This window comes from Penicillium canariense (genome assembly GCF_028826845.1).
Source record: "Penicillium canariense strain IBT 26290 chromosome Unknown utg000001l_segment0_segment0, whole genome shotgun sequence".
NCBI lineage: Eukaryota > Fungi > Ascomycota > Eurotiomycetes > Eurotiales > Aspergillaceae > Penicillium > Penicillium canariense.
The window spans coordinates 2,968,253-2,993,649 of record NW_026622728.1 but is presented as its reverse complement, the minus strand read 5'-3'; the positions used below and the strand labels follow the sequence as shown (position 1 = coordinate 2,993,649).

The 25,397-nt window shown below is 54.7% G+C and overlaps 10 protein-coding genes across 10 annotated transcripts; 4 read left to right on the top strand and 6 right to left on the bottom strand.

Annotated features, from left to right (window-relative positions):
• Nucleotides 1–159: 159 nt before the first annotated feature.
• Nucleotides 160–1,371, bottom strand: N7482_001046 (putative pantetheine-phosphate adenylyltransferase; the record flags this gene model as incomplete). The annotated part of the gene is made up of 1 exon (XM_056683171.1): nt 160–1,371. The coding sequence occupies one exon, from the start codon at nt 1,369–1,371 to the stop codon at nt 160–162; it is 1,212 nt and encodes a 403-aa protein (XP_056546777.1).
• A 150-nt stretch (nt 1,372–1,521) lies between these two features.
• N7482_001045 (uncharacterized protein) lies at nt 1,522–3,841 on the top strand (the record flags this gene model as incomplete). The annotated part of the gene is made up of 4 exons (XM_056683170.1): nt 1,522–2,550; nt 2,611–3,214; nt 3,272–3,352; nt 3,420–3,841. 4 exons carry the CDS (start codon nt 1,522–1,524, stop codon nt 3,839–3,841), a joined length of 2,136 nt encoding a protein of 711 aa, XP_056546776.1.
• Nucleotides 3,842–4,646: 805 nt separating this feature from the next.
• Nucleotides 4,647–6,302, bottom strand: N7482_001044 (acyltransferase family protein; the record flags this gene model as incomplete). Its single annotated transcript, XM_056683169.1, has 1 exon — nt 4,647–6,302. The coding sequence occupies one exon, from the start codon at nt 6,300–6,302 to the stop codon at nt 4,647–4,649; it is 1,656 nt and encodes a 551-aa protein (XP_056546775.1).
• Nucleotides 6,303–6,934: 632 nt separating this feature from the next.
• Nucleotides 6,935–10,176, top strand: triA (uncharacterized protein; the record flags this gene model as incomplete). The annotated part of the gene is made up of 6 exons (XM_056683168.1): nt 6,935–7,321; nt 7,514–8,717; nt 8,780–9,414; nt 9,463–9,632; nt 9,755–9,935; nt 10,006–10,176. The coding sequence occupies 6 exons, from the start codon at nt 6,935–6,937 to the stop codon at nt 10,174–10,176; spliced, it is 2,748 nt and encodes a 915-aa protein (XP_056546774.1).
• Nucleotides 10,177–10,700: 524 nt separating this feature from the next.
• N7482_001042 (uncharacterized protein) lies at nt 10,701–12,559 on the bottom strand (the record flags this gene model as incomplete). Its single annotated transcript, XM_056683167.1, has 4 exons — nt 10,701–11,071; nt 11,126–11,547; nt 11,608–12,122; nt 12,170–12,559. The coding sequence occupies 4 exons, from the start codon at nt 12,557–12,559 to the stop codon at nt 10,701–10,703; spliced, it is 1,698 nt and encodes a 565-aa protein (XP_056546773.1).
• A 445-nt stretch (nt 12,560–13,004) lies between these two features.
• N7482_001041 (uncharacterized protein) lies at nt 13,005–14,206 on the top strand (the record flags this gene model as incomplete). Its single annotated transcript, XM_056683166.1, has 2 exons — nt 13,005–13,272; nt 13,335–14,206. The coding sequence occupies 2 exons, from the start codon at nt 13,005–13,007 to the stop codon at nt 14,204–14,206; spliced, it is 1,140 nt and encodes a 379-aa protein (XP_056546772.1).
• A 38-nt stretch (nt 14,207–14,244) lies between these two features.
• Nucleotides 14,245–15,867, top strand: N7482_001040 (ankyrin repeat domain-containing protein; the record flags this gene model as incomplete). Its single annotated transcript, XM_056683165.1, has 1 exon — nt 14,245–15,867. The coding sequence occupies one exon, from the start codon at nt 14,245–14,247 to the stop codon at nt 15,865–15,867; it is 1,623 nt and encodes a 540-aa protein (XP_056546771.1).
• Nucleotides 15,868–16,572: 705 nt separating this feature from the next.
• Nucleotides 16,573–18,733, bottom strand: N7482_001039 (uncharacterized protein; the record flags this gene model as incomplete). The annotated part of the gene is made up of 3 exons (XM_056683164.1): nt 16,573–17,609; nt 17,671–18,215; nt 18,273–18,733. 3 exons carry the CDS (start codon nt 18,731–18,733, stop codon nt 16,573–16,575), a joined length of 2,043 nt encoding a protein of 680 aa, XP_056546770.1.
• A 415-nt stretch (nt 18,734–19,148) lies between these two features.
• Nucleotides 19,149–21,299, bottom strand: N7482_001038 (lysophospholipase family protein; the record flags this gene model as incomplete). Its single annotated transcript, XM_056683163.1, has 3 exons — nt 19,149–20,352; nt 20,453–21,122; nt 21,254–21,299. The coding sequence occupies 3 exons, from the start codon at nt 21,297–21,299 to the stop codon at nt 19,149–19,151; spliced, it is 1,920 nt and encodes a 639-aa protein (XP_056546769.1).
• Nucleotides 21,300–23,235: 1,936 nt separating this feature from the next.
• N7482_001037 (uncharacterized protein) lies at nt 23,236–25,186 on the bottom strand (the record flags this gene model as incomplete). Its single annotated transcript, XM_056683162.1, has 2 exons — nt 23,236–24,845; nt 24,901–25,186. The coding sequence occupies 2 exons, from the start codon at nt 25,184–25,186 to the stop codon at nt 23,236–23,238; spliced, it is 1,896 nt and encodes a 631-aa protein (XP_056546768.1).
• Between the last annotated feature and the right edge of the window lie 211 nt (nt 25,187–25,397).

Below are 25,397 nucleotides of genomic sequence, written 5' to 3'. Positions count from 1 at the left end.
TAGGTAGGCAACGTATCTACAAGAACCGAACTACTCCTGCAACATGCGAATATCCCCCCTCGCTCTCCACTGGCCCCATGTTGGAACCAACACTCCAACACTCCAACACCCCCTCCTGCCCCGGTCTCGTCGCTTCCTTTCCAATGATTTGATGTCCTCCTACACCTTGGCCAGATGCATCTGCCGCCGCCGAATGTCTGTGCTGCTGATTTTCGCCTCGAAAGTGTTGGCGTCCGTCACCTCCGTGGCCGCCCCCGTCTGCAGTACGTCCACCTCGAAAATCGCCAGGCTCTTCCATCCTTTCTTGGCCCGCTCGTCATTCACGGCTGCCCCGCCAGAGAGTGTCTCCTTGGAGACTACCAGTGCGGTGAGGCTTTCCTCCGTGATCGTCGGTCCATAGGGATCCCAGATTTCCACAAACTTGAATGTCAGATTCGGCTGGATCCTCATGATCACGGCGTTCCCATTGGGACCGGGTGCAGTGATCCGCTCAACGCGGGGAGTGTGGTTCGGAGAGAAATCCATGATGGCGCGCAGGAAGGCTGCGGTACTCTGGCAACGGTCTTCCCAGCTTTCGAGAAACTCCGCATACTTCTTATTCTTTAGGAGGGCATCTCCCGTGACCCCGACACTCAACAGCCTCTCTTGGCCCTGATCTGCGTCGGTAGGTGGTTCCAGTGTCAGTGCCAGGGCTGTGAGAAGAAGCTTGTGGCCCAAGTGAAGATGATCGAAGGTGCCGCCGACTATCACGGAATAGTGGGGCTGGAGGGCCTGTGGCTGGTCCTTTGGAAGTAAAAGAGGCATTGGGACAGCCCAATTGGAGATACATGAAATGGCCTGGTCATTGAACTCAACACGAGTGGTCTGGCTCGTGTTCGTGTGGATAAAGTTGTGGAATAGCCTGCGGCCGGCCTCGTTACTTAGATAGAACACCTGATCCCACTGTCGGTCCGAGGTCGCCAAGGATGTCAAGTCGACAACTGGTCCGAAGCCCTGGCCCGCAGAAGTCGTGTCTCCAGAAGCAGAATCCCCGGTAAAGATGACGCGGGCATCAATGCCGCCGGGCGAGTCCAGCTCGATGTTGTGTGCGGCAGCCACAGCCCCGATGAGAGTATAGATGCTAGTTAGATAGTGCTGGAGCGGTGCAAAGATCTTGGCGTGCGGCCGACAGGATGGCGAGAGCAAACCAGGAATTTCCAACACTATATCGAGAGGGGCAATGGCCTTAGATCCGTTTAGATCTCCCACGAGCTTCGCCAGTACATCGGAGAGCGGTTTCTCGAATGCATCCCTGACTTGACTGAACGAGAAGGATGGTGGCGGGGGAAGCAGCAATAGAGCCGCGGGTGAAGTGGGGGGATTCGATGCCATGAAGACGAACCACACTGGAAGGTCGGGAGCAAGGAAAACAAAAGGAAAGAGAGGACCAAAAAGTCGTCAATAGAGGTTAGGCTTTTGGTAACGAGCGAAACGGCCCGTTCAATGGAGGTCTGAAGCTGCACTCCCCAGTCGGGCGTTTCCATGGAACTGCGCGCCGGCGGATCGTCGAGGCTGGGGTCGGCTGAGTCAGCGCGGGACCCCAGCTGCCTCGACTCGCTCGTGAAGCTGCGCCTGGCCGACCCAGCTGGATTGATCCGTGGCTTGTCCTCGTCTATCCAGGTCCAGAGCTCGATTGCAGCTCGCCCGTCAATTCGGAGACCCTCCTCAACTCGTTATCTTCGTTCCCAGGGGGAGCTTACGGAGACCCACCCCTTCTCCCTCCCTCCCCTAGACCAAGCGCCGTGGCACCTCCGCACCATGTCGAATCCCGCGCAGTCCTTCGACTCCCCTCGACGGTCGGCCATGTTCGCGCGCCAGCCCGAGGAGTTGCACATTCCTTCGACCGGCCTGATCAATCCGAACCTCGCCTCCCGCCAGCCGCCCTCCCACGACTACCCTACGACGCCTGACGCGGGCGCTGCCACCCAAGTCCCAGCAATCAACGTCCACTCCAGCGCACAGCCCATGCAGTATGCAAGTGGGGGTGGGAACAGCAGTGGTGCCCTTCCTGGATCTTTGACGCCGGGTGGTCAGAATCGCCCGCCAGCCGTCTCGGTCAACACGGCCCCGTCGGTCATTCCTACGTTGCCGCAGTCAACACCGCAGACCAGCCATCGCTCGAGTATGATCAACTCGCACGGCCATTCACGGTCCAGTCCAGCTGGCTTTGACCAGTCTCCTATGTTCAAACAACACGGAGTACTGGAAGGGGCCAAGTATCCTTCGTCCCCCGGAGCTGGGTTCCCGCCACACACCCCGCTGGGCTCCAAGTACTCCCCGTTGGGGTTGGCAGATATTCGACCCCCAGGTGACCATCTTCTTAGCGATGCACTGATGAGCCCGGGGCTGCTCCCGTACAATGGAGATAACCAGGTTCCAACAAACAGTAACTACGTGGCACCATGGCCCATATATGCCGTCGATTGGTGCAAATGGCCGATCTCTGGAAGCTCGAGCTCGTTTGGGGGCAAGTTGGCTGTAGGGAGCTATCTGGAAGACAATCACAACTATGTTCGAGCACCCTGCATCCAAACCACCTTTCTCGATGACTGCTGCTGACCCCACCTCCAGATCCAAATCATTGACACACATTGGACTCAACCCGACCCAGATACTCCAGACGCCGCAGCGGGTGAGATTAAGCTGGACTATGTCAAAACCGCTGAGGCAACACACTCCTATCCTGTTACCCGCATCCTTTGGGAACCACCATCTTCCCAGAAGCAGTCCACGGATTTGCTCGCCACGTCTGGCGATCATCTTCGGTTGTGGTCACTCCCCAATGCCCAACCATTGCAGAGCTCCAACTCCATCACCCGGCCCTCTAGCCAAAGGGATGCTCCCCCTTCCAAGCTCTCTCCATTGGCACTCTTGTCCAACTCTAAATCTCCCGAGCATACCGCTCCCATTACCTCCCTGGATTGGAACACCATATCCCCGAGTCTTATCATTACCTCTAGCATCGACACAACGTGCACAATCTGGGACATTCCGACCTTGACTGCCAAGACACAGCTCATTGCTCACGACAAGGAGGTTTACGATGTTCGATTCTGTGCAAACAGCGTTGACGTCTTCGTCAGTTGTGGTGCTGATGGAAGTGTGCGCATGTTTGACTTGCGAAGCCTGGAGCACAGCACTATCATCTACGAGCCATCAGACAAAAATGAAAAGCGTAAGTGCTTCTTGGGATTTTTAAGTTAATAGAAATGAAAGCTAAGCCCTCTCACAGCGGTAATGAGCCCTGGCAATTCAAGCCCATCTGGCCCATCACAGTCCGGCCTCTGGCCTCCGCCACTACTGAGAATTGCAGGTATGGACATGCCGACATTTCCGCAGTTTTGTTGGACGTATTTATGTATTTACTTACCTTGACACAGCCTCTCCTCACGATGCCCACCTCCTTGCCACCTTCTCCTCGGATTCCAATGTCGTCCGTGTTCTTGACGTGCGGCAGCCAGGACAAGCCCTTCTTGAGCTCAAGGGCCACTCCGCGGCTCTGAACTGTGTCGAGTGGTCCCCTAACCGACGCGGCATCCTCGCCTCTGGAGGCGACGACAGCCTTGTTCTTATATGGGATCTTATCAACCAGCACAATGCCGTGCCTCTATCACCTCCTCAGGCGCCCGGCGCCCCAGCCCAAGCCACGACCTCCGAGCGCGGACCCGCTGCAGCATGGCAGTGCGACTATGAAGTCTCAAATATCAGCTGGTCCCCTCAGGGCGGCCCCAACCACTCTGGCCAGCCTCGCGAATGGCTCGGTGTCTGCGGCGGACGAGGAATATGGGGCGTCTCATTATAAGAAAAATAGGGAAGGACTTAAGAGAAAATGATACGCAGCCGGGGGTGCTTTCACATCTATTTTCTCGCCATACTTTGCCTTTCCTTGTCCTCTTACTTCGCGCACAAGGATCCTGCGTTTTCACCCCCGTCATCCTGACTTGACTTTGACTGCATTAGATGGTTTGACTTGTCCGATCGCCCCCCATCGATCTTGCACCAGCGGATGCATCCATTGGCGTCGACCACTTCTCCCTCTTCTCCTCCGTTCTGCTCCGTATTTTCTGCTTGCTAGACCGGTGGATTTGCTCTCTTGTTCCGTGTTCTGGCATATTCTGCATAGGCTGCGTGAGGGCCGGTCGACGTCGACTTCAGCGTTTAGTTTCCTTCGCGGGGGTGCTGGGGTTCGTTCGGGCGATTGCGTCGGCGGGTGGTAGCATCGTGATTTGCTTTGATTTGGTACGAGTGAATGAATGAACGATACGATACATCGGAATATTGGTCGTGGTGCGCCCTTTTCTCCCTAGTCTCCCTTTTCTGTTGCCTTTCGATTTTTATTCCTATCTCGATAGTTAGACGAGGGTGCGCTACTGTGGTGTTCCGCAATTCCATTTTGATTCTTTTATTCAAAGTGTATTAGTATTCTATATCTACAGCGGCGGGTCTAAGAAGTGTATCCCTATCCCGGCTAACGAACGTCTAACTCGCCCAGCGAGCTGGTACCGATCTAAAAAGGTGAGAGAAATACATATCCTGGTAGCAGTATGTACTACAACAGGAATCATTTCTCTGGGAGGACAGACGATGTGCGAGTTCGTGACATCAACTCACTGTACCCGCGGGGTTTGCGCTCGCGGAGTCGACAAACTCGGCGTCCCGGTCGCTGGCGCGTCCTTTGCAATAACACGACTCTCTATCCAGCGAGAAAACTGAACACTGGGTATATCGACAGCGCGCCAGAAGACATCACCCGCCCAAATGGAAACTGGCAGACAAATAGACCAGCCAATCAGGAAGCCAAAGCAGTATTGGAAGTTGGTCTCCTTGCCTGTCACAGCCCAAATACTAGGCATGATAGAGTACCCAAGAGAGTGCAGAATGGGACCGTGGACAATATAAAAGGCGAATGAGATCTTGCCCAGATACTGGGACAACGAGTGGGTGAAGAATTTTTGGAGATCGGGGGAGTGGTTGATGCTGAAGACAATCAGGACCGCGCCGATGGTTTGCGGGAATCGATGTGGCTCAGGGTATGTCCATGGGGTGAGGTTCCAGAGCCACATGTAGCCGGGCGTCCACTTGAAGCCCAGGTTTGGGACTGACCCGATATATAGCCCCAGCACGAAAATAGCGATCCATAGGCGTCGGCGGGAGACAGTGGCCAGGACCTTACCGCCAGGGCGGAAGCGGATATGCGTTTTATCACCAAGCACTGCAGTCGAGTTCGCAGGGCGTTCCCATGTACCGTTGATTAGATCGATCTCGGCCATCAACATGCCACATAGAAAGAGAACGACGTCCCAGCGGCCATAGCGCATGCAGAACCAGATTAATCCGGCAACAAGAGGCATACGGATGACCGGCATGAGACGCGAGGTGGCTAGCGTCGTGATGAACAGGACAATCGAGCAGCGGAACTCCACAGGAATGGTCCATAGATGTGGGTTATAGTTGTTGTAATAGAGACCCCAATCGAACGGATTCAGCAAGCGTGCGACGGTGTTATACCAATCCCAGAACTGCTTGGTGAGAGACCGATACACGGGCGGGTGCTGTTCATTGGTGCCGACAATTGTATGACCCTCCTTGATGACGCCCCACGAGTAATTGAACAGGCCAAGACGGACAGCCACGAAGACACATGCGAGACCGACGAAGGATGGGATGTAGAGGCGCAATGCTCGTCGAAAGGTCGACGAAGCCATGACGGTAAAGGCCTCCTCGAACGACCGGGACCGGATGGTCTTCAACGGCTTATAGGAGAGTACGTAGCCCGAGATGACGAAGAAAATCGCCACCATGATGTGGCCGGAGATCAACATGTGCAAAATCGGCAGCTGATGGATTCCAAAGTTCTCGCCCGCGAATCCCCATCCGACGGCAACCTTCCAGGTATATGTGAAGAGGAAGTGGAAGTTGAAGACGAGCATACACGCCCAACCGCGCAACCCGTCGAGCGCTGCGATGGCATGCAGCCTCGTGGGTTGGGGTCCTTCGCCGCCCACATACCGTTGTAGGAAGCTAGGTGTCAACGCGACTGTCAGTCGATGTCCCGCATCTTCAGTGTAGGCCAGCCAATCTTCCTGCGACGACTTCGGTGCCAGCCCGTTGGGGTTCGCAAGCATATTGGACGGGTGGGATTGGGAGAAACCATTCCAGCGGGAGGTATTATTCGAGTGGGAGGTCGATCGAGGGCCAACTTCGAGGTCGAGGGGGATATCTGAGGCCGAAGTTGAGCCCTGGTCTTGGACTGGTGGAGCCATGGTGTTGGAAATTGTGCGTTTGGAGGGTGCGGCGGGGGAGCCTTGCACAGGAGACGTTAAAGCGAGCCGCGCATTGAATATGGTCGTCCACAGAGAATGGGACGTGGGTTAAGGTGAGCTGCTCCCCCAGTAGCGAGACAGTCCCCTGTGGTTGGGGAGGGACTTGGGAGGGAGTTGAAGGTGTGTGTAGATTAGCCAGAACGCGGTCGAGTGGTCCCCGGGAATACGTCAGCGGGATGGCGTTTTCTGATCCAAAGTTGCCTTCTTGGCAGACTTGGCTGGCCAATCTGCACACGACAACAATGCTGCAGCCGGGAAGACAAGCCAAAGGACTCGAAAGCTACTCAAAAGCTGGAGAGATGAAGGATCGGAAAGTTGAAGAGGAGAAGGAGAGCGACGGGGTGTCGATCCCATGCCATTGGCGGACAGGACAGCTAGGCCCCCGGGTGCGGCAGGTGGGCTTGCTGACGTTGTAGCAGCGGAGGTTTATACTTGGAACCTATAGGGCTCGAGGATGGTACCCCATCAATCGCAGTGATTCCGGACTACTGTATGAAGCTATTCTTGACGACTTGGGTTGCCTTGAAAGCTGAGGATTATTTGATCGCAATTGTATAGGTATAGCTTGTCAGATGCGTGACGCGTCAGACAGCGGGAGGATCCTGAATGTGACATGCCGGGCGAGGCAGAGTGTGATGCCCCCTATCGAGGCTGGTCTATACTCGATCGGCATCGACGTCCCCTTTGCGACGAGGATATCCATTGCGCCAACTTCAGCCCTGGCAATTCTTTCATTCTCCAGGGTCTCGTTCATGCGATGCCAAGCCAGCCTCCATCTCCCTGCTGAGTCAGCGCGATCACCTGACCGCATACCGAAACTCCAAAGTGGCCTTTTGCGTCGCAGGCGCAACTTCAATCGGCCGCATGATTCGGGTGATATTTCGCACATTGCGGGAGAGAATCACGGCCTTGTCTGGGCCGTCGGCATGGCTGATCATAGTCCTACCCGGGCAAAAGGTGTTGGCGAGAACTATAACAGCTAAGGTCCCGATAGCTGCCAACAGCTCTACAAGCTGGCACTAGCTTCCCGTGGTGTCGTGGGAGCTTCGATAGTATAGAATAGATCAGATAGAACGCCGACTCCTCATTAGATATTTCCTTGAGTAGTATCATCAACTGTCCTTTAGGAGTCCGTAAGCGTGGCCTTTTAGTTTGCCTGTCCCCGAAGCGGCGATGATCCTCCCAAGCTCCCTGATTCGCGCGGTCCGCGGCGAGAACTTTCTCCCTTCTTCTTTGTCTTGCCTCTATTCATTGATCCTCCCTCCTCCAACATCGTGACCCTCCCACGGTCTGATGTCGCGATCGCCAGCCGCGTGTCTTTGCCGATAATACCTGCTCGCGCTGGTGGTCGTGGTGGTTCCCTCCCAAGCGGGCACGCTGTCGCGATGGATTTGCGCACGATCATGAACGACGCCGGCGGTGCCTCCAACGCTCCGCCGGCCACTCAAGCGTCCAGCTCACCAACTGATCCGTCCCATCCACAGCGCGCACAGCAGCAGTACTCAGAGTATTCGGGGCATCCCTCGCAGCCCTCGTTGCAACACACGCACGCCTCGCCGGATCGATCCTCGTCCTTTGGCCCAGCCCAGTCGCCCTACCAGCAGTTCAACGCACCCCCGCCGCTGAACACAGCATTGCAATCGCAGCAAAGCCAAAGCCCCACGCTCGTCTCGACCCCGGACGGCCACAGTGCGCGCGATCCATACGGCGCGTCGGCCTACAATTCGCATCCCCAAGCCCCAGCGGGCCCCCTGGCCTCCCCGTATACGCCGCAGCATCCCATGACTGCAGGGCCTCAACATCCCGAACAGCAATCCTACTTTGCGCAGCAACGGTCACACTCACTCCAATCGATGATGACGACCCCGCGTGCTCCGGGTGAAATCTTTCGTCCCCGAGACAGCCCTCCGTCCGCCTCACAACCGCTCCCGCCCCATCAGTTCTCTCCATCCGCGCGTCGCTCAGTCCCAGGAACACCCTTGGGCCCCCCTCCTGCTTTTTCCTCTCGCCAGTCGCCCTCCTCTGCGCGTCCAGAGTCCTCCGGCCGCGATTCCCCGCGCAATACTCTGTCCAGCCCACACGGCATACATGAAGCCCAAGGACGGGATATGAGGCAGAGAAAATCTCCATCCACTTCGCGACAGCTGTCCCCCTCCTCCCGTCCCTACGAGTCGACGCCTCAACTGCATTCCGCGCACGTGAAACAAGAGCCTTCCGAGAATTCGAGTCCAAAGGTGGTCTCCCGGCAGAACAGCACGGCAGCTACCTCTGATACCGCCGGCGCAGCCCCTTTCGCTCATCCGAAGACAGAAGGTGGAACGAGAGTCCCACAGCACCATTTTCATCGGGGCCAGGGTCAGATACACGCGCCTCGCCCATTGCAACCGCGCCCCCGCAGATAAACAGTTCCCCATCAGCTCCAAGAAGCGGTTCACACCCCCTGAAAATGGAAATCGATCATGAAGCAATGGGTCATGCCGAGAATCAGCCACCTAGGTCAAAGAGGAGACGCTACAACGAGCCCCCGATCTATGCCCAACGATCCGTTCGCACCAAGGGCAGATGTCCTGTGATCCCCAATCCTCAGCCCCCGATTCCAAGGCATGCCAGAGGCGCAAATCAGGACTCTTGGGCCTCTCGCAGGCAGTCGTTGGCATCAGCTGCTGGCTCAACGACCACTACACGCACTGCTCGGACACCTGGGGCCGTGGTGCTCCCACCGAGCGCAAATGGCCCTCGCGCTCCTCGCACACCGCAGGAGGGCTCTCTGGGTCCGTGGGAACCATCCATTACCGGCTTCATTCCATATGAAGAAATCACAAAGCAGCTCTGTGACTTCTTATTCCAGCATGTGGTGATAAGGAACGATGTGGCTGCTGGACCAGCTGGATCGGCTGCAGCAGGACAGGGTGCTATCATTGAAATTGAAGCAAAGTTGGGCCATGTCATTGATATGGATCGGAGAGAGAGGCTGCAACTGCCTATTCTCACCGAAAGCGTCATTAACCGCGAGTCGCGAGTGCGCACGTCGTTCGAAAGCACCATGACTGTTGTAAGTATCCATCCTTCGCGAAGCTCTTCATCTTGATTCGCATAACAGGACCAAACTGACCATGAAACTTTCCAGGAGCAACACCGTGCCATGAACAACTTCCTCAATGAGCAAGTCAAGGCGTCCATGTCAAACGAGTCACCTCGCATCCCCATCTCCTACGCCCACAAAAAAGAGCGCGATACATTCTACGAAGTCTCGCCCCAGGACCTCCCCCCGTGATCCGCCAGAATCTTAACCCTCGACACAAACCTAAAGTCCGTGTAACCACAGATGTAAAAACCGGCGAAATCCTCGCAAAGATCGTCAAATGCCGCGTCGCAGACATGGACGTGTGCAGCCCCCGCACAAACGTCGACTGGCGCGTTTCTGTCAACCTAGAAATGGAGTACGACGGCGATGTCAGCACCCTGCCCATGGTCGACGTAGCCAAGGGTGGCCGCGGCGAGCGCATCAAAGATCGCATGAGCTACCGACATTTGGCCTACCAAATCGACCTAACGCAGGTGGCCAGAGCGGAGGTGAGTTTTCCCGTTTGTCCCCTGCAGCTACTTGTGTGACATTGGACCAGTCTTCTGACCCAGCAAATAGGCTTCGGCAAAGAACGAATTCGAGCACGAGCTCGAAGTCGAGATCTCTGCTGCCGAAATCCAGCGCCAGGGTAATCTTGCCATGGCTGGAGACCCGCAGAACCAGTACGAAGAGTTGGTGAAGGGCTTTGTGGATAACATTCGTGTGCTGGCACGGGCTGTGCCGCCTTGACGAATTATTTTTGATGTCTAGTCCCTTTCTTTCTGTCTTATTCTCTTCTGTACTATGTATTCTGAAACTGGATTCGGGGTTATATACCTCGGGTTTTTTTATCTTCACTTTTTTCTTCTCCCCTTGTCTTTACGGACATGGTTCACGCATTTGGCTTATGGGGTACGTAAAGGCACCCGTGGCAATAGACAGAATCCTGTGAGGTATTTCTTCCTTCTTTTATTTTTTTAAGGAGTCTATCGCACTTGGATTAGGCAGGTCCCGGTTCTTGTTCCTTGTGCTGTCTTTCTTGTTCGCTCAAGGACCACGCGAGCCCGGAGAGGGTCTTCAATAGCAAAGAAGACAGAGGATGTATTCCAGCCTGCACACCCCTAAGAGGTTACATATTCCTTTCAAACCAGTCCCTTAGGACCGTGAGACCAAGGGGCGCATTGACAAGAGCCGCCTCCAGTCCTAGAAAGATTGAACGTCTGTATGCTCTTCGATACACGTGCTTCGTTCTTTATAATGCTTCCCACCGAAAGTCACCTCGGAGGTCCAAAGAGTAGGTGGTCCATTTCCTCTTCAAGCGGTAACAGAGCCTTTTCCTTGAAAGCGTTGCAGTACTGATCATCATCGAAATTTGCATCGGGGTTAAGGTATTCTTGTAGGCAGGTCAAAATAGCCTGGGAGAAGGCATTTGATAATCTCCCATGAGATTTTTCCTCCTTGAACCATCCCCCGGCTAGTTGGAGATACGATTGATCGTTCGGTAAGATGTTAGTGATTTGATCATCTCCGAGTCTCTGCTCAACAGGCCGTCCGGAACTAATTTCAAGCAGCATAATCGCTAAGGCAAGCAAGTTCGAACAGGTTGTGTTGATGGGTGTATCGGCGGGTCGTCGCGGTCCAACTCCTGATTTCTGGATCAGCTGCGATGATCTCGAACTTGAGTTTTGAAGCAACGTACCGCGATGATATTCCTTCACTAAGGAAGGATATCTTAGGTCGACAGTTAATGGCGTGTTACTGTTTGCTCTTGCGAATACGATGTTCCTCTTACTCCATTTCGTTTCAAGCCATGGAGTATGGCTGAGTTGAAAAATCGACGCTATCAAGGTGATGGCGAGTCCGTACACTTCTGTTATGGGGAGTCTGGCCTCGAAGTGCGGAAGAAGGGCCTCGAGGGACAAAGAGTGCTGAACGTATTCAGCAGCAGTCCCTTTCAAGGACGGGCGTGATTTCAGGAACCCCGTATCATTAAGGCAAAATACCACAAATGGATGCGGGGGTTGCCTAATGACTTTGCATAAAGTCGTGATATGGTGCAAAATTGCAGGGTCGTGGTCGTCCTCTGGACCTGATATCGTCACGCGAACAGTCCCAGCGCTTCTTTAGCGTCACATTAACATCAGAGCTCAAAATGACGAAAGAGAACCCAACAGTGCGTACCTGGACGGAAGTTCATCAATCCTTATTTCAGAATTCAACCACTGAGAAGACGCGTTGCAGTCCCCACGAAGACTCAGTCCGAAAGAAGTCGCCTGCGCCACCAAGTTCGAGCTCGCTGCTTGAAGAGTTTGCAGAGGCCTCTTCCTTTTCTTTGACCTTACCAGCCGTTGCTCAAGGAGCAGATGAGCGACATGGACAGGGTTGTCGTTACACCAGGTTCGAGAAATTGCTCGATGTACTTTGGTCGCGTTCTCTTGGATGGTACCCAAGGATGCAGAAAATTTCAGCTTCAGACGACTCTGCGGTATCTCATCCTGCATCCTGTCGGCTCTAGTGGTCCAGGCATCAATCATCCTCGTACAAGCCTCCAAACGCTCGAGCGCGGCCTTTACACGGTTTTTCTTCATGGTAAACTTGATCCTCTGCCTGAATTCGAAATTCCTGTGAAGGAACGGAGTATTCGCGATCTGCAAGTTCGAAAAGACGACTGGCAGGAGGTTTTTGCTTGTGAAAACCTACCAAAGTCAGTGCTGAGTCTACCTTCCAAGAAGGGTGCTCAAACCTGCTGCGAACCAGGGATATTGAGGCAAGCCGCTATCTCGACCAGGATCTCTGACACTTCATCTATGGTGAGAATGAATGGGCCGTATACCGGTCCTAACTTATCGCGTAGACTGTCAGCAATGTCTCCCTCTCTCCACAATGCGCTTCGGGAATCCTCCATCATCGTGGTTTGGTCTGTGAGGTCGGCAAATGGCTTCAGTAGGAGACGAACGGCTTGGTCGTAAGATGTGTGTATTGTATAGAGCTCCCGGATCAACCTTCGCAAATGCCGTTTCCAATGAATAAAGGCTTGTGTGGGAGCTGCCAAGTTCTCATAGTTCTCGAGGGCAGATATGATGATGGGAATGGCTCCTAGGACGAGTCCAGCTGTTTCCACTCCGGTCACCATTTTGGATTACGAGGCCCATCAACGCAATTTACTCTGGAGAGGCGGCGAGATGAATCAACATCAACGAAAAAAGGCCCTTCCCCTCGCCTTCGGCCGAGCTAGGAAGTTGTTGTTCTTCCCAAGGGAAACGTGGAAACGTGGAGTCTCCCGACGCGCCGGCCCGGCCACAGCACATCTCAGCCGCACGCCATTTTGCTGTGGTATCGACCCCGCCAAAGCGCAGCTCTCGGCGCTAATTCAACGAATGATCTTTTGGCATTCCCTGCGATCCTTCCGTTAGTATGAGGGATTTAATTGTGTTCGTGCATTTGGAGAGAAACCTCGAACCGCGTGGATACACTTTTGGCTCTAACAAGTTGCACCTTATCAACTAGAAAGATGAAGATGGAGCTCACGAGGTGTACGAACTGATATTTTCCAGGCCTCTGGGATCGAAACTCTAGCCATGGATGACATCGGCACCCTTTCGACCTCCTGTGCCAGATGCTTCGATACTCTGACACGATCGCTGCGCACATCTTCGGATGAGTTTAAATCGCAGATGATGCCAATGGCAATTGAAAATGAATATGCCCGCTTCATGATTTGGGCGGGTAATCTGGGCGCTTTACAGCGAGGCCGAAGTTCTCTTGATGCGAGACTACGAGACTCCGTGGTGCTCCGAGCAGCCGTTCTCAAATTCCTGGGACAGTTGCAAGACTCCTTGAGTCAGAGTATGTTGCGTCGCACCTCCTGCCCTGTATAGTGGAATCTCTTAGTGACTGTGCTTGCCCAGGTGCCGAGATCACCACAGGTCTTCGCCTACCGTACGAACAGGGTGGCGATGTTCCCCATGGCCCTGACGAAGAAATTGAGGACAACAGTGACAGGAGTGACTCCAGTAGTGACTTGGGCACCGGAGAACTGGCGGAGAGACTAGACGAAATCAAAGATGTCATGGAGCACTTGTACAGGCTCTCGTTCAAGATACGCAACACGAGATATCGTTCTCTCACCAAGAAAGCTCTTCTCATGAAAGAAGAGAATCCACAAACAGGGAAAGACTTGTTCTCGGCGTATGCCATCTTCGATCGTCGGCATGTACAAGAGTCACTCGATCACCTGCGCCGGTGTCCATCAACAAAGGAATTCGCCGCTGAACCTGCACGAGACCCAAATGACGGGTTTTTGGATATATTAGATGCCGGGGATCGCCTGCTGGATGGTGACGATTTTCTGCGAGATCGCTTAGCAAAAGCAATCACTCACCGGAGAATGTATTTTGCATATTGGCGGAGACATGCGCTCAAGCTCTCACACAGTGCGGACGAGCTAGCCCCCCACCAGAATTCCACCACTCTCGTGAAGCCTGCGGAACCTTTTTCCAAGCCTCCAATTACACCTCCTATCTCAGGCAATTTCATACCGACTCCAGGGCCGAAAACCATGGTGTCAGGAACCGATTTCTCCATGTATAACCGTGAGTTGGACGACCAGCTGGACACAGAGACCGTGATTACTTACGCGACTACGGCCTACGACGTTGATGGAAAGTCCCCAGAACTACCTCCACCTCCTCCCGATGCGGCTGGCCAGTCAGAATTTGTTTGTCCGTATTGCTGGGTAGCTTGTCCGTCGAGACAAGGAGAAGGAAAGTCATGGCAGTAAGTGTCTAGGAGCATCGGCAGGATAGGAGCATCGTTCTAATGGATGTTAGAGAGCATATCCGCCAAGATCTCCAGCCGTACGTATGTACCTACGAGCAATGCCCAGATGCCGACCGCATGTACGCCAGTCGGCATGCGTGGCTGGAACATGAACGGCTAGTTCACCGCCGCATATGGAGATGCTTCGAACACAGATCCTTCACCTCAACATCGAAAGACAGCTTGCTGCAACACTTTCAAGATTGCCACAAAGGCCTGGATGGGCAGCAGATCGAAAATCTCCTAGATCTAGCCGAGATGACGGTAGCCGATGACAGACAAACCTGCCCATTCTGCTACTCGGTTGGGCCTTTCGATAAGGGTTTTTGCAATCACGTGGCTTTCCATCAGGAACAACTCGCAACGTTTGCAGTTCCACGAAACTTCGATAGCAATGAAGAGACAGACTCTGGGAGAGCCGATGGCATCAGATCAGCCGGCTCTTTGCGTTCCGTTGCTCTAGATTTCTCGGACGGCGATGATAGTGACGTATCAGTGAACAAAGTCGACAACCCCCTACTAGACGCTGCAGGAGTCGGGGATGAGACGGTCGTAAGGCTGCTGCTCGAGAAGGGCACCGAATGCGAGTTGAAGGATAGAAATGGCATGACGCCACTGGCGTGGGCGGCCAAGAGCGGCCACGAGGCGGTCGTATTGCTGCTGCTCGAGAAAGGCGCCGGATGCGAGTCGAAGGATAGAAATGGCATGACGCCGCTGGCGTGGGCGGCTGAGAACGGTCACGAGGCGGTCGTCAAGCTGCTGCTCGAGAAGGGCGCTGAACGTGAGTCGACCGATAGAGATGGCCAGACGCCGCTGTTGTGGGCAGCCAAGAACGGTCACGAGGCGGTCGTCAAGCTGCTGCTCGGTACAGACAGGGTCGACGTGAACTCGAAGGATAAGTACCCCCAGACTGGACGCTATGTCAATGCTCTCTATGTCGCATCACTTGAAGGCCATGGAAAAATAGTGCAGATGCTGTTGGATCGACATGCTGATGTCAACGCTCAGGGTGGAGTGTATGGCAATGCACTGCAGACCGCCTCGTTTGGAGGCCATGAAAAGGTGGTGCGGATACTGTTGATTCGCGGTGCCGATGTCAACACCCAGGGTGGAAGCCATGGCAATGCGCTCCAGGCCGCATCATCTAGAGGCCATGAAAATGTGGTGCAGATGCTGCTGCTTTGCGGTGCCGATGTTAACGCCCAAGGTGGAAAGTATGGCAATGCACTGCAGACCGCATCATTCGGAGGCTATCAAAATGTGGTGCAGATACTGTTGGATCGCGGTGCCGATATCAACGCCCAGGGTGGAAAGTATGGCAATGCACTGCAGGCCGCATCTTTTAGAAGCCATGAAAAAGTTGTACAGATACTATTGGATCGCGGTGCCGATTTCAACACCGAGGGTGGAGTGTATGGCAGTGCACTGCAGGCCGCATCATCTAGAGACCATAGAAAGGTGGTGCAGATGCTGTTGGATCGCGGTGCCGATATCAACGCCCAGGGTGGAAAGTATGGCAATGCGCTCCAGGCCGCATCAGCCAACGGCCATGAAAAGGTGGTGCAGATGCTGTTGGATCGGGGGCCGCGTTCATGCCAACCGTCAGTTGTGAACAGTATTTGAAACCTCCCTAGTGGCATAACTGCAGTTAAATTCAGAATATTAGGGCTCGCCAAATATTTTCTGAAAATCGTCTTGAAGCCTCCCGCTAGCCTCTGGTTGCTGTCGCTCTATTCAAGCAGCGAGGTTGGGTTCCTGTAGCGTACTGGTCAAAGGCCCACAGGATTCAAGGTGGGCCACCAAGGAACAACCAAGCTGTCAGGAAGAGCAAAAGGGTGAGCGAGGGTGAGCAGAAGAAGTAATTCACGTTTTGCCTGAAGCAGTCAGTCACCACCCAAGGCACTTTCCTTGAATTCAAACTCGGCTCCAAGGTGGCGCCGAGAATCCCTCCCTCAACGCTCGAAGGGATTCGCCATATAATTCTTAGCAAATCACTGACTATGTCGCAGTAGCTGAAGCCGCGGAATGTAGTAAGCGTTCTATTATCAACATCAGCAACAACATTGGGCCTGTTCTGAAGTTTCAGAGCACGAACTCATGTCGCCCGACGAAGCATAACCCCTCCGATAATACAAGCCTTGTGCGACCATATACTTGAAAAGCCTGGTTATATTTGGAGATGGTACACCGCTTCGTAATGCTTTTTGCTATATATTCCATCCTACAGACATGAGTGTGAAAGGTTCCGGCCGATCAGAGAACTAGGTATATCAACTATATATCAAGCTTTATACTTAACCGCACCTCATTGACTTGACGAGGATCACACTATTCGACGACAATCTCCTCGCGAGACAGTGTTGTCCATTGTAACATGAACTCATCCAAGGAAACGGTCGATATCTGCTCAGGGTGACGTTCTTCGACCGGTTCTTCGACCGGTTCTTTTTCGACAGCCTCGTCCTTGATGTCGTCTCCAGTGAAAGAGCTTTCTTCAGAATTCCCCCTTGAGACTTCGGGAACAGGGCCAGACAGAGCCCGGTGCGGCGGTTTAGGGCTTTCGCTCTGCCTCTGCCTTTTAGCCTTTCGTTTGGCAAAGAGAGCAACGATAGCGGCCGTGCCCAGACCAGCAGTCGCGATAGGGACGCCTTGTCTTCGCCGACTGCAGGAGCGCTCTCGTTCATATCGGCGTTGTCGAGAACGGCTTCGCGCCCTCTCGACCAGCCCGGCAACAGCAGCACCAGCTAGCCCTGCCCGGGCGACAACTCTTCGATTATCGTCGCCATTGGGAGCACTATCGGTCTCGGAGCTAGCGATGTACCGGCGACTACGTGAGCGGGGTCGAGACCAAGACCGAGACCGAGATCGACTGCGGCTATTTCGACCACGGCGGCGATGATTGTGATGCGGGGAGCGTCCAATGGAGTCTGAGTCGTAGTGTATGGCTCTCGGGTTGCGTTGGTCTTCGCGGACCTTGTTAGCACGAACGAGGGGCGTAGTTGATAGGACAGGATCGGCAAACGGTCTATCGGCGCGGTGGACGTTGGGTTCTTGTTCGTCCTCGCGTTTGCGATGATTGCGGATTACCTTTGCCACCCTGGCACCTGCCAATGCGCCCTCATCTATATGGCGCTTTCGATAGACTTCTTCATCATCACGCTCCCATCTCTCTCTGCGAAGGAACCTGCTGTCGCCGCTGCTGTAGACCTCGTCGTGGCCGCCCTGGAGACGGCTGGCGATGACGGAATCATCTGGACGAGGTCTTCGATGCCGACGATAATAATAATCATCTCTGTCAAGTTCAGAGTCCCCCGTGTTCTCTCCGTTGACAACATATTCGCTCAAATATGCGTCGCGATCGAAGGCTTTGTAATAGGTGTCAATCTTCACTGATCAGTGACATGCAGACAGATTTTCAGTACTCACGCGTGATGCAAACGGTCTCACTGCCTCCTCCAAAACGGTAGACGAGTCGTTCCTGCTCCCTCCTCTTCAGCGGCCGCCGAGGAACAGGAGGCGATTTTTCGCGAGTCACCTTTTGCCCAGGGAACTGTGTCTCCCTGATCCGACCAGGAATTTTGGGAGTCGGGCCAGCGGAAAATGAAAACGCCTCTTCGTATGAACAAATAAACGAGTCACCATGTGTATGCTTCATGATGGCAGCTTCTGCTGAGTGTAAGTTCACAACACCGTTGCGCATTCGAAGATGCCGACTCTTCTCGAGACTTTCCTGGCAGGAATCGATTTCGTGTAGCAACTTCCAAACTAAGCCGTAGTATTTCTCGAGCTCTTCGTCGGAGCCTGGCGTAGAGCTTGTCTGTTGCGCTGTAAGGATTGGCCCATTGCTATTTAGCTTGACTGCTTCGATGGATCTTGTGAGTCGGTCGAATTTGGCGTCGTTTGTCTTTTTTTCTTCTATCAGGGTTTGAATTAGACCGCGAGGGTTGGTGAGTGGTGTGTGTACAACTTTCCTATTGACGAATCGTTAGTGTCAAAGGCCCTACCTTAATTAACCAAGATATACATACTGGCGAAGCTGCCCAGCGTACATGATAACATGTAGCATCAACAACATCGTCGATTTGAGCCTTTCCAGGTTGCTCCGGAGCAGATCCAAGTTCGGTCCCATAAAGGCGACGGTAATTTTCCTCGCACCGCGCAGAACCGGATTCCTCGCCCCCTCCTGCCTCTGCTTCTCCATCGCGCTGTCAATGGTCTCGAAGGCGGCTTTGCACTCGGTTAAGACCTCCTGGGCTGTGCCGAACGCCTTCTGGGAACAGAGCTTGGTTTGTTCATCTTGCTCGAGGACCCTTCCCAGTTCTTGCAGAATACTGCACGTGAGTGAGACGTCGCTGGAGAGACTTTGCATGGACTTGTTGGCATCCTTGACAGTGCGGTAGAAGGAGCATAGTTTGACGGATAGTTTGGCTCCTAGGTCTGCGATTTGGAGTATGCTAGCGACGACCCCGATAACTTCGAGTCCTGACATTTCATTCCTAGGGCAATGGCACTCATAGTCTCCGAAGACGAGGAAGACTGTCTGAAGTCTTAGCGGGAGAAGCTAGGTTTTGTCCGAAGCGGGGAATCTGACTGGGCTCTCAGCCGGGCGCAGCAAGAGGCTTGGCTTGCAAGGTTGGGGCTAAGGAGCCGACGGCCGATCAGTGGAGCGCTGTAAGCAGTTCGATTAAATCTGGTAGATACTGTATTTACATCCAAAAATATTAAACAACATTTGTGATACCGCAATCTGCCACTCCAAGTGAGATACAGCTGGTGCTTAAAATTAACGAGGGGGTCGGTCATCATTGCTCAGTAACATCGCAGAAGCCCGGGTTAAAATAACCGAAGAATGAAAAATGCAGAGAGTATAAAAGCAGATGCCGTCATGTCAACATGCCCCTACACTATGCTAGAGCGAACAGCGCAGCACTAACCGCCACAACAGTGGGCAGAAGGGTCGGCATAATCGCTCCAGCTCTGCTGGATCGCACGCTCAGCATGGGGGTGGGCTCAAAGGCATTCGGCGTGGTCGAGTTGACTGTCCCGTTCCAGCAATAGTCCGAGAAGCACTGGGTGCAGATGCTAGGCAGGGTAGTGCCAGTGCGCTCAAACGAGCGGCTCAGGATGGCACAGCCCACGCAGGCAGTCCAGTTGCCGTCGCGGGTGCTATTGGCCATGGTGGCGACCTCGTAGCCGTTGAGGATGATGTCGTCGCGCTCAGTGTCCGAGTAGGATAGGGTGAAGGTGGACACGTTGGATAGGGTCGAATATGGGTAGTTGGGCACGTAGACGACCAGCGGTGCGGGGCCGGTCAAGTTGGAGCTGTCGCAGCCGAAGAAGGTCGGGCGCGTATTCAACCCTAGGTTGACAAAGGTGTTCTGGTCCGGGATGGACGGGAACGCGGTGCCGTTGCCGATGCCGGTGCTATTCAGGCTGCGCTCGTAGGTTGCTACGAGGGCGGTGCCGTTGGGCCAGTTGTAGGTCGTGTCAGCCGAGGAGTCTATGGCGAAGATTACGTCGACGTGACGCTCAGGCTGGATAAGCGGGTGCAGAGGCAAGTTCTGCAGGTCCTCGCCGCCATCGACGACGTCCAGCTCGGTCTGCGAGGCGTACGGGGAAGAGTGGTTGTTGTAATGGTAGAAGGGGTTCGGGTCATAAGAGGCGATGTCGTTGTCGGCCTTGTCCAGCTTGCCGAGGATGCTGCTGAAGATGTCCTTCACGGCGCTGGGGAGCGAGGTCGTATTGAGCTGGAGCAGGAACTGGTTGAAAAGGGTAGACGAGGTTCCGATCACAAAGCCCGCGCTGTCAAAGCCGCGCACGCAGCTCTCGTTGCTGGGGATGACGCCGTTCACGAACTTGGAGCCGAGGAACTCCAGCGGGGCGAACCCGAAAATGGTCGGATCAAAGGTACCGAACTCCCAGGGGTTGAACTCGTATACGGTCGAGTTGCTTCCCACTACGAGCTCGCCGGGGTTACGGCCGTCTGCAACGACCAAAGGCATAGGATAGTTCCCATTGATGAAGTCCTGCGTCTTGGCAATGGATGACCAGGTATAGTCAATGCCTCCACCACTAGCATTGAACATCTGGTAGGAGAGAGCTCGGCCCCTGTGATTGCGCTGTTAGCAAAAATGGCTTTGATATTCTGATAGGAGGGAGGGAGGGAGAGGGGAAAATGGAAGGGGGCTGGAAGGAGTTCAGCAAATACCAAATATCCGTGAGTGAGGTGTCAAACCCAGCATCCTGCTTCCCCTCCACAGCGGTAGCCAGGTCCTTGTAGTAGCTCGTCGAGTCCAAAAGTTGAATACCGCCGGTATCCGGGCCCTCGAGAATGGAGTTTCCAAACTGCCAGACGGCACCAGCTTTTTGAGTCTGCAGCGACGAGATGGTGGTGAAGTTGTTGATGTAGACAGAGCCGACCAGCCAGCTACCACCACTCAGACCAGCTACATAGGTAGCCGACTGGAGCAGGCCACCCAAGTGGCCGCTGGTAGTGGCATTAGTCGTACGGCTATCGAAGGCCTTCAGGGCACCGGCACCGTTCATCAGCGCGCGGTAACCACCACCCGACAGGGAAATGCCGATGTTAGGCAGATTGGAGGAATTGCTCGCGTGCTGGTCCAGATACGAGGTCACATCGAAGTCGCCGACCTGCACATGGCCGAAAAAATCCTTCATCGCCGACAGGCTCTTGTTGCGACGGGTCTCCAGCCAGGAGGTCTCATTCGAGGACAGCTCGGCGGCGCTGCGCACTGTCGGGCGACTGGCCGGGCAGCTCACGTTGGTCGGGGTATATCCATCGGGGGCATTGGGCAGAGCACGGCTGGCGAGAGCCAGCGAAAATTTGTCAGGGTCAATACCTGGGGCGGCGAGGGCACCTATCCGATCAAGGGAAATTAGCAGGCGGTGGCATTTTTAGGATGGCAGTCGAGGAAGCTCGGGACCATGCAGGGCTGCAGGGCGGCAGGGCTGCAGAAGGTCCGCGCGACCGAGGCACCCCAATACGTACCAGGCAGGGCCAACGCGACGCAAGTGATCAGCGCAGCAGCTTTCATGTCGCTCGGTAATCTCGCAACTCTTCAGGTGCAGTGAAGGGTCAATGACCATAGGGTGCTGGCAATCCGGGGATAGGAGCATCGGCGATCGGCAGCCGCGAGGGGTGCCGGGGTGATATTTATGCAGGCCGGGCTCGCCGGATGCTTAGCAACTCCGGGGCGCGATTTCGAGCTCACCTCACTTTGTGTCTCGGCGTGTTCATGGAGCAATGGGGCGTTCCCGGGGGACCGCAAATCATGGCGCAGCGAGTGGGCGGGCATCCGGTGGAGCTGGTGATGTCAGTCGAGAGGGACAAATCCTTCAGCGGGGGCCGAAATGACTGAAGAAGCCTGGTATGTGCTGCAATGGCGGTGAATGTTGCGTTACGAGTTTGGCACGCTCAATCTTAGTCAATTGATCTGCTGCTGCTATTTTGGATCCTTGAATCTCCCTACAGGGCTGAGCTGAGGTGAGCCTCTGCCCTGCGAAGTGCGGGATGGATCCATATTCCGTCCATCCCAAGCTGTCAATGATGCACATTGGACCAGGCATCCGCATTTCCGGCACGCTCCTCGGGTCCCGGCTCCTCGTGTGCTGCTCGCACGATATCAATCAATTTGTGCAAGTCTCATAACGGACAGTGTCCCTCTCGGCACCACAGCTAAATTGCGGGTGCATAAGAATAGTCTGCACAATCGCAAACAACTTGAATCTTGAATGGGTCGGTCGGCCTTTGGTTCGGTCTGCGCCTCAGCCCCGACTGTCGATCCACCCGAAGCCACCAGACCCTAATGTGGGGCTAAACAAATAACAAAATCACCCATGGGACAATAGCTAGGAATACCCCCGCGGCCATCCGACATGCCCATTCCACGGGTCCCAACGCTGCGACCCCATCAGGCAGCGGGATTCCGCTAGCCCGTCATGGGGTATGCTGGGAATGCGCCGAGGGGCGTGGATTGGGTCGATAGTGGCTAAAGTGAGCTCCATTCCTGCACGTAGGTCGGGGCGTGCGACTTACCTCGATGTAGTACAGGTGCCTGTTACCGGCCCGGCGTTGGGCTGGGGGCTGGAGGGGCTTAGGGCGAACGATGGGGATGGGCGTACGGAACAGACCGTACTCCGTAGCGCGACACTCGTGGAATACTCCCTATAGTAGATATACGGAATACGGGATACGCAGTGGTAGCGTGGGCAAGATAGGACAACGCATCGTATTTTCTTGGCCATTGTAGCCCTTCTAGGTATGGATACTCCGTCGACCAGGCTCGCTGGGATGATCTGCCCCGAGCGGTTCGGTTGTTTGAGCCGCATCGGCTCTGCGAGCAAAACCCTCAATCAAGCCATATCTCGCGTGTACAGTAATGCTAAAATTGAACGCTTACTTGTGCTAAGACCTTTGAATCCTTATTAGAAAGAACTCTGGCACTATTTGACCCCCAGCGCCTGAGAGAACTAGGTCGCTGAGTGGCCCTCAGTGCAAGCATCCATTTCGAGCTGCAAGTACCACTTGTTATCCTTATGCAAGCCAAGAAGCTTATCCGGACTATTGCGAAGATCTTCAGTAGAATGCCCGGTTTGAATCAAAGTCTGATAACTATGAGATCACCCTGACCTCAAACACTGCAACCCTATAGGTGGGCTGGGTCCACCTCATACCAGGCATCGGAACCACAAGATCGATCTCGGATCCAGATCGGCCCGCTGTCCGGATCCATCTACACGGCAAATAGAATTAGTTGTTCTAGATGTAAATAAAATTACGAGTTAAATCATAATGCATGTATGATATTAGTATTGAATCATTAAGCATTTCCTCATCTCAGACCTCAGCATGGATATCATGAATCAAACGTCCGCGACAGGCCCAAAACTCATAGAAAGAGAAGGGAAAATTATTAAAAAAAAAAAAAAAGATCTAAAAAATTGAACAGGCGAGATGCCACACATCACACCTTACCCCTTCACAGGCCCGATCTCAGCTGCCTCTAGCATGCCCTGCGCGCCCTTAAGGTCAGCCTCGACGTGGCCCTCAGGCAAGTTGTTCAGTGCATCTTCTTCCTTGTCCAGACTCCAGAACTGCACAATAAACAGCAAACCACCCACACCCGCGATAACAGCGAACACGCCATAGTTCCAGACCAGCAGAGGATCGCTGGACAGCGGGTTCAGCGCCTCGGCGATGGCGGCGGAGATGGCGTTGGTGAAGAGCGAGATGGCCTGGATGAGGGAGCGCATGTTCCGCGGGGCCTTGGAGTACGCGTACTCAAGGGAGGTGATGGAGGCGAAGATCTCGGACAGTGCAATGAGCACGTACGCGCCTGTTTGCGCCCAGACGTTGATGGGCGCGGGGATGACGCTGCCGTCATCGGCGTAGCAGTTGTTCGCGTCATAGCCACACGGCGACTTCTTGTAGATGTAGTGCTGGATCACGGCGGACCAGACCATGGCTAGCGCGGCGAGCATGAAGCCGGTGGTGATTTTCTTGATGGCGGTGAACTGGATGCCCATCTTGCGCAAGCCGGGGTACAAGAAGCTGTCACAGATTGGGATGAAGATGATCAGCGCGAAGGGGTCGAGGTTGTTCACCACGTCGTTGGGGACCCCATTCAGCGTCATTGTTCCGGCTTGCGCGGTCAGGTTGTTCGTCAGCTGGCCGTAGGCGACCCAGTACAGCGGGTAGTAGCAGAAGACGGCGCAGGCGGCGAAGCCACGGCGCACCTCATCCACCCATGCATCATCGAAGGTCATCCAGGCGGGGCGCAGGTGCGGCGGAATGTTGGATGGCTTCGCGGCTTCCCAGAGGGTGCCATCGTGGCTGCGCTTCCAGAACTTGATGGGGTTCCAGTGCCACCGGTCTCGCAGCGCGTACAAGAACACCCGGACCGCCTTGGAGGTCACGGAGCCCTGGGGAGGAGACTGGCGGTAGCGCTTGCGCCCCCACCACATCACCAAGGGAGTGGTCAAGAACATCAGCGTCGGCAGCAGGTATGCCAGCCAGAAACCGACATACTTCTCGGCGTAGGCCATACCGATCTGGCCGATCAGCGCGCCGATGTTGATGAACAGGTAGAAGTAGTGGTAGATACGACTCTGGGTGATGGTCGGGTCGATGACAACCCGCTCCCCGGAGGGCAGGGTGCGCACCTTCAGGTTCACGTCCGGAATCTGTTCGACGACCAGGGCAGAAATGTTGGGTTTAAAACCGCCGGTACCGAAACCCATGACGATGACACCCAGCATGAAGACGCCAAAGCAAGCCGAGGTGTTGGTGATCACCGGGGGGATCGCAGAGATAACCAGGATAATATGACCAATAATGGCGAAACCAATCGCCCAGCAAATGGTCTTGTATCGTCCCCAGTACTCGTCGGCGACGTAGGCGCTGAACAAAGGAATCACGTAGCACCAGAAAGTGTTGAACGTGTTGATCCCGTTCGCAGTCTGAACGCCCTGGCCCAGCGCTCCCGATACACCCTGGGCGCTCCCACCACCAGCACCAGTGTTATGGTGCGAGCCGGGAGGGCCATTGATCTGAGGCAACGAATGGTTCACGAAGTTGGAATCTAAGGCGCACGTTAGGATCAGATACCCCACTCGGAAACATATGAGACGACATACACAAAACCTGGGTGCCATAGTAAGAGAAGCGCTCGCACAGTTCGACAAAGGCGACAGTGTAAACGGCCCACGGAATCGGGGCCGACACACGGCGCAACGCGCTCGGCCCGTGCAGTTCCTCCTCGGTAGGGTCCTCGTCGCCGAGTTGGAGGTTATATGAGGCAGAAACGAGGCTCTTCTCGGGGCGGCCTGGGTCGACAAACTCATCGCCCTTCATGGTCGCAGCACGGTCGGTCTCCTGGATCTCCGAGGAATGGGACGAGGGGGTTACATCCGCAGTCGCCATGATGAAGGCCTGCACTGGGGACAGGAGGGGAGGGACGGTGAGGAGGGAGGAGAGAAGGGACGTGCAGAGGAAGGGGGAAGAAGTGAGAGAAGGCGAGCTCTTATAGATTCCGCACCAGGCGCTGGTTGACTGCCAACCAGAGCGAACTACTGCAAACCCGGAACTTACCGTACGGAGTTTCGCCTGCAGAGGACTCAGCCGAGTCCACGGC